Source organism: Xenopus tropicalis, chromosome 7 (genome assembly GCF_000004195.4).
Source record: "Xenopus tropicalis strain Nigerian chromosome 7, UCB_Xtro_10.0, whole genome shotgun sequence".
In the NCBI taxonomy this organism is placed as follows: domain Eukaryota; kingdom Metazoa; phylum Chordata; class Amphibia; order Anura; family Pipidae; genus Xenopus; species Xenopus tropicalis.
The window spans coordinates 35,297,572-35,303,768 of record NC_030683.2 but is presented as its reverse complement, the minus strand read 5'-3'; the positions used below and the strand labels follow the sequence as shown (position 1 = coordinate 35,303,768).

The following is a 6,197-nucleotide window of genomic DNA, read 5'->3' as shown; positions in this document are numbered from 1 at the left end:
TTCTCACTTTTAATGCATGGTAATGGTAATGTTTAAAAAATTGGGAAGTATGGACCTTTAGTGAACTGTTAATTCAGAATAATCATAATTACAAATATCAGTTAGATATTTTATCATTAAAAAAAATAAACAGATAGTAATTCTTGTTATCTCTCCTGGAATAGGGATACAGCCAAGCTTGTAATCTAATCAGGTAGAATTCAGATACAATATATACTTTACTACTTGCCAATTAGTAAACAAATAAGTAAGATGAGATATTAATGGACCAACATAAAACAAAAAACTACCAATATGTTTGCTCAGTAATGCTTTGAATATACAATGTCAAATAACCAACAACCAAGCCTTAAATATAATCAGAAAATGTACATTACTATTTTCAAAAATGTACAGGGGTGCTCTTATTTATATTTATATTAAAGGAACAGTAACACTAAAAAATAAAAGAGCTTTAAAGTAATAAAAATATAATGCACTGTTGCCCTGCACTGGTAAAACTGGTGTGTTTGCTACAGTAACACTACTATACTTTATATAAATAAGCTGCTGTGTAGCCATGGGGGCAGCCATTCAAAGGAGAAAAGGCACAGGTTACATAGCAGATAACAGATAAAACACCATTGTATTCTACAGAGCTTATCTGTTATCTGCTATGTAACCTGTGCCTTTTCTCCTTTGAATGGCTGCCCCCATGGCTACACAGCAGCTTATTTATATAAATTATAGTAGACTTTCTGAAGTAAACACACAACTTTTACCAGTGCAGGGCAGCAGCACATTATATTTTAGTTACTTTTATACACTTTCATTTTTTGGTGTTACTGATCCTTTAAGTCTGAGATATCATCGACATTTTGCAAAAAAAAAAAAGACGGGGAAAGAAATGGATATAGAGAAAGAAAGATAGAAACAAATTTATTGCATAAAGATATAGATTGTTTGATTCATTCTATATAAAATATAGATAAATATTAGAAAAGGGAGACTTGGGCATTTTTAGCCAAAGTGTGGAATTATTTTCTTAGGTAAATGGCTCATGAAATGTAATTGCTCAGGAGAATTAGATGATTCAGTTCCATTATTTACTCTGATATGTCAAATATAAACCCTTGGTATGTAGAAGATTGCTTTTAAAACATTCCATAGTTACAGCTAGTGACACCCAGAAATCAATCTTAAAAGCTCTGTGCAGCTTTTCAAAAGTAATAATAATATACAGAATATTTTAACAAAATATGAATGAAAATATGCCATTTAAAAACATGCATTTATTCTAATTGCAGTTTTAATGGAATGTTGCTTATATATTTACATTCAAACAGTTACAAATAAAGTATACATTTGTGTTAAATAAAATGCCTTAATGAAATCATTTCAAAGCAATTTTAAAGCTTTGTTTTAAAATTTTTGATGTTTTATCTTATTGTCCTCACAGTATAATTTTATATTTAGCTATACATATATTTTCAGAAAAATCAGCTTTATCCTGTCTCCAGAATAATAACGATTGTGTTATAATGATGTGTCGTAATCCCTGTAGAGTATAACAAATTGGGCTACAATTTACTTCAAATTGCAAACAAATACTTAATGTGCCAATACTTATTCCGTACAGCAATGAACCTTATTTTGTACTAAATAAAAATAAATAGCTTGAAGATGGGATGTAATTTGTGACCTAGACAGGTTGCGTTTGTAAGGAACATATATGAATTATAGATTTAAACACATTATATAATAAATATATGATAAAGATATAATTTCTTTTATGAATCAGCTAAATAGTTCCTAATTAAATTCTCCATAAAACTGCAAAAGTTTATTTACTGGTGGGGGGGGGTATCATTACGATATTTGTAATTTTTGTGTAAAAGTGTGTACAGGTATGGGATCTGTTATGCCGAATTACAGGAAGACCGTCTCCCATAGACTCTATTTTAATCAAATAATTCACATTTTTAAAAATGATTTCCCTTTTCTCTGTAATAATAAAACAGTACCTTGTACTTGATCCCAACTAAGATATAAGAGATCCTTATTGAAGGCAAAACAATCCTATTGGGATTACAGTAAGATCCCTTATCCGTAAACCCTAGGTCCCAAGTATTCTGGATAAGCCCCTAAAAGTGTATTTTATTATACTATTAAGTTTAGTGTTTAACTACCAGCTTTTCCATATCCCCCGATGAGCATGGTTCATTTTACTAACTGAAACCGTTTTATAAAATAATATAAAAAGCTCTTTGGACTCACAATTTCAATATGCTTCAAAAAAGGTTGGCAAAGGACCTGTTCAAATGAATTCTAGTTTGGATGAATTCAATCCATAAATGATTTATTGTAACACCTTGAACATATGGCAGAACGACTGTAAAAAGATTATCCACTGTGTATAAAGCAAAAATTTGTTTAAGTTCATTTATTTTTAAGTAATTGCTAAAGAAAATGTTAAGGGTTTGGTGAGAAATCAGGCATTTAGTTCCCAAATTTACTCTGGTTTGTAAAATTTCCCTTACATGCAGCTATTTATATTTTAAGGAATATAATAGACAATATTTTAGTGAATTGTTAGAATTTAGACATTATGAAATAATGAATTGGATATATCATGTAGTTTGTGCTGCATCAAAACAATTAGTACACTTCTATATATCTTTTTTTTTTTTTTTTTTAAAAAGCAACGACAACCTACTGACTGAATTCTTTGCTTTTTAAATTTTTGCTAAAGGGTAGGTTGTATATTTCTTACAGCATTAAAACATAATTAAAAGTATAATAAAAAGTATAAGTAAAAGCAAGGCAAACTTTTACAGAAGTTCAAATTTCTGTTTATTGTGTGTATATAACAGTAAGGAATTGTTATTAATTATCCCTCTATAGAAAAAATTATATGGGTTATTATTTACGTCACATTGCAAAGAACTGTCTTTCTATTGCTATCCAATAAGGTATATATATATTTATATATATATATATATATATATATATATATACCTACACTATTATATGTAATAAAATGAATGCTCTAACAGTTCACAATGTTAAATCCTAATCTTAAAAAAAAGCCCCATACCTTATTTTTTATGGTGCTGAATAAATTGGGATTTTATATTTCCACAAAAACATGAAGACAGTACAGTTCCACCTCTTGGCTCAGTTAAACAAAAAACCTTTAGACAGTGAAATATTCTATATGCATTAAAAAAACACAAATTATAATTTATTTTCTAATTTAGAAAAAAATCCACAGGTATTTACATACAGTTTCCATGTGGCAACGTATTAATCTTCTCTGTTGATTGATTTTGCCCAAACTGAATAAATTATAAGGAATATACAGGGCAGGCAAAAATATCTCTTTAGAAATATGAATTTACACATGTATGTATGCAGGTTAACACACTCTGCTATATTTACAAAGACTCAGATAAACATATAATCGCATTTATCTATGTAAGTGTGTGTATATATATATATGGGTTTTTTTTTTTAATACATACACGCACATAGATATATATATATAAGTGTGAAAAAACTTACACAGGGCATAGGATGCTAATAATAAGTGGAATGATCCTTTTGCGCTGTAGATCTGCTGCTTTGCAGTGTGGCACTGAAACAGCTTAACCAGGATGAATGAGATTTATTAAATGAACAGTAGGTAGTTAGGTGTATTTTTCACATATAATCCCAATAAGTGCCTTTCATGCTAGGCTCAGTACAAAGAGAGCCAGCTAGAGTCACACAGTGGCTTGAATCCCACAGTCCCAGAGCTTGTGTTTATAGGAGCCCTCACATGGAGAGGTGGGGTACCCAGGCTGGCAGACAGTACATGTATGGGTAATACTGATATGCATGGTATAGAGAAAGTAGGGATGGGTTCAGTATATCCTCAGGGCAATATTGTCTCTGGTCATCCTTTACCAACACTCTGACTGCCACTTTTCTGGCAGGTGCAAGAGAGGACTTTGGCGCTGTCTGGGTGGCAATCAGCTTCCTCTTGGTCTTGTACCTCCGGTTCTGAAACCAAATCTTTACCTGGGTCTCTGTAAGTTTGAGGGCTGCTGCCAGGTCTGCCCTTTCAGGTCCAGAGAGGTACCGCTGCAGGCTGAACCTTCTCTCTAGTTCATAAACCTGAGCGTGAGAAAAAGCAGCCCGGGATCTTTTCTTACTGGACTTGGGGCTGTCTCCTAGCAAGTCCCCGGAGGAAGGATCTGTATAAGCACCTGCAAGGCAAAATGGAATTATATATAGCTGTACCAGCATATTTCTATAGGTACTATTAAATTAACTCTAACATACAAAGGTTGAGTAGGAACCAACCCTCTTGGTTACAGAAAATATAACTAATGCTATGAAGTAGTGAATCTATAGGTACAACTAACCAAATGCTGGTTTTACAGACAACATTATCACCAGCCTGATATTCCAGACACCCCCTGTCCTATAGCAAATGCTAGGATGTGACATAAACTTTCTCTACACTTTTTTATAGGGTCCTTGCTTTCTTTCTCTTTCCTTTCATTCTAATCTAAGTGATCCTACTAACAGTAGAGCTCTACTATATCCCAAATAAATATTCTTGGGAATATGTGTTCTGATACCATAAATACACAGCAATACCTTGTAACTCCCCCTAAAACTGCTGCAACTACTACCATTATACACCCTGACAGGCAAAGAAAACAATCGGATAGATAGACAGATAGATTAGATAGATGATAGATAGATAGATAGATAGATGATAGATAGATAGATGATAGATAAATAGATAGATAGATAGATAGATAGATAGATGAAACCACTAGTGTGTGTGAATGTCATAGGGACCTTAGACTGTCAGCTCCACTGGTGCAGGGACTGATGTGAATGATGTATAATCTCTGTAAAGTGTTGTGGTATATGTCATCAATTTATAAAGGATATGAATTGCCACATGTATGAAAGGACAGATAGTCATAGGTGCAAATAGACTCACAGACAGAAGTGGATGAATAGATGCTTAGATACAGACAAATGGATACAAAGATCTAGGCAGAATGATGAATAGATGCTTAGATACAGACAGATATGGATACAACTATATCAACAGAAGGATGAATAGATGCTTAGATACAAACGAATATGTAGACAAAGATATAAACAGAAGGCTAAATAGATGGCTGGCTAGAGACAGATACAGATGCAGGGATAGAGTATATGGGTTGGGGCTGGCACACACCGGTGCTGGCTGCTTCTGGCTCCCAAGTGGAGTCCTCTGTCCCTGAGTCCGTGTCCGTTTTCTCTTTCTCCGGTGTCAGTGGCGGGTTATCCGCCTGCGGCCAGTCATTGTGCCCCTCAGCGCTGGGAGAGTGCGGCGGAGTGGAGCTTTTCTCGTCCGTTCTCTTGGCTTTGCCAGTATTGTCCCCATTGCCCCCATTGCCCTCATTGCCCCCATTGCTGTCCCTACAAGTCCGCGCAAGGATGTCCTGTATGGAGAAGGAGGTGAGCGGTGAGACCCCAGTGAGAGACATGTTAGCGCATAGTATCCCAAGCCCGGAGAGAAGCTGGGCGCTACTGTGAGAGGAACAGGGCAGGCACCACGTTATCTTTCTCCTGCCTCACCAAGTGGGCGGGGCTAGCACTGACACCCACCGGCACCCAGGCACCCCTCTCCCTGCCCGGCACTCTCACACCTACTCCCGCCCTGCTATTGGGACACTTCACAACTAAGCTCCCATTGGGCACAAACACCCGAGCGGCACTTTCCCTTGTGTGAGCGCTAATATGTCTGCACCCTGGGGTGGCCTGGGCAGCGGGGCTTAGTACAACTGGGAGATGGGCTAGTAAATAGCAACCGCATGAGATTTAGGGCCCAATCAATAGTATAAATAGTGTTTTATATAAGCACTGTGGATTTCTGTTGGGCACCTTTACGCAGATGTTTTCAGCCTGCGCGCAATGGCCTTGCGAAGTATTCTGTTATAGTAATGCGGCGCAAACAAGCTTTTGGGATTTGTATAGTTTTAAATATCAATTCATTGTAAATAATACCGGGATATAAATATTATATAATGCTCAAAATGTGAGCGGGACAGTCAGGGCCGCTGCTGGCCAAATGGGTGCCCTAAGCAGAAATTTACTTTTGTGCCCCCTCCCCCAAATATTACGGAAGTAAAAATAAAATAATAAAAAAAAACACCTACTATAGGGGC

At 35.7% G+C, this 6,197-nt stretch overlaps 1 protein-coding gene across 1 annotated transcript; it reads right to left on the bottom strand.

The window, feature by feature from the left end:
- Positions 1-901: 901 nt before the first annotated feature.
- On the bottom strand, positions 902-5,668 carry nkx3-3 (NK3 homeobox 3). Its single transcript, XM_002937181.5, has 2 exons — positions 5,225-5,668; positions 902-4,229 (listed from the first exon to the last, which is right to left on the bottom strand). Exons 1-2 carry the CDS (start codon positions 5,514-5,516, stop codon positions 3,796-3,798), a joined length of 726 nt encoding a protein of 241 aa, XP_002937227.1. The 5' UTR covers positions 5,517-5,668; the 3' UTR covers positions 902-3,795.
- Between the last annotated feature and the right edge of the window lie 529 nt (positions 5,669-6,197).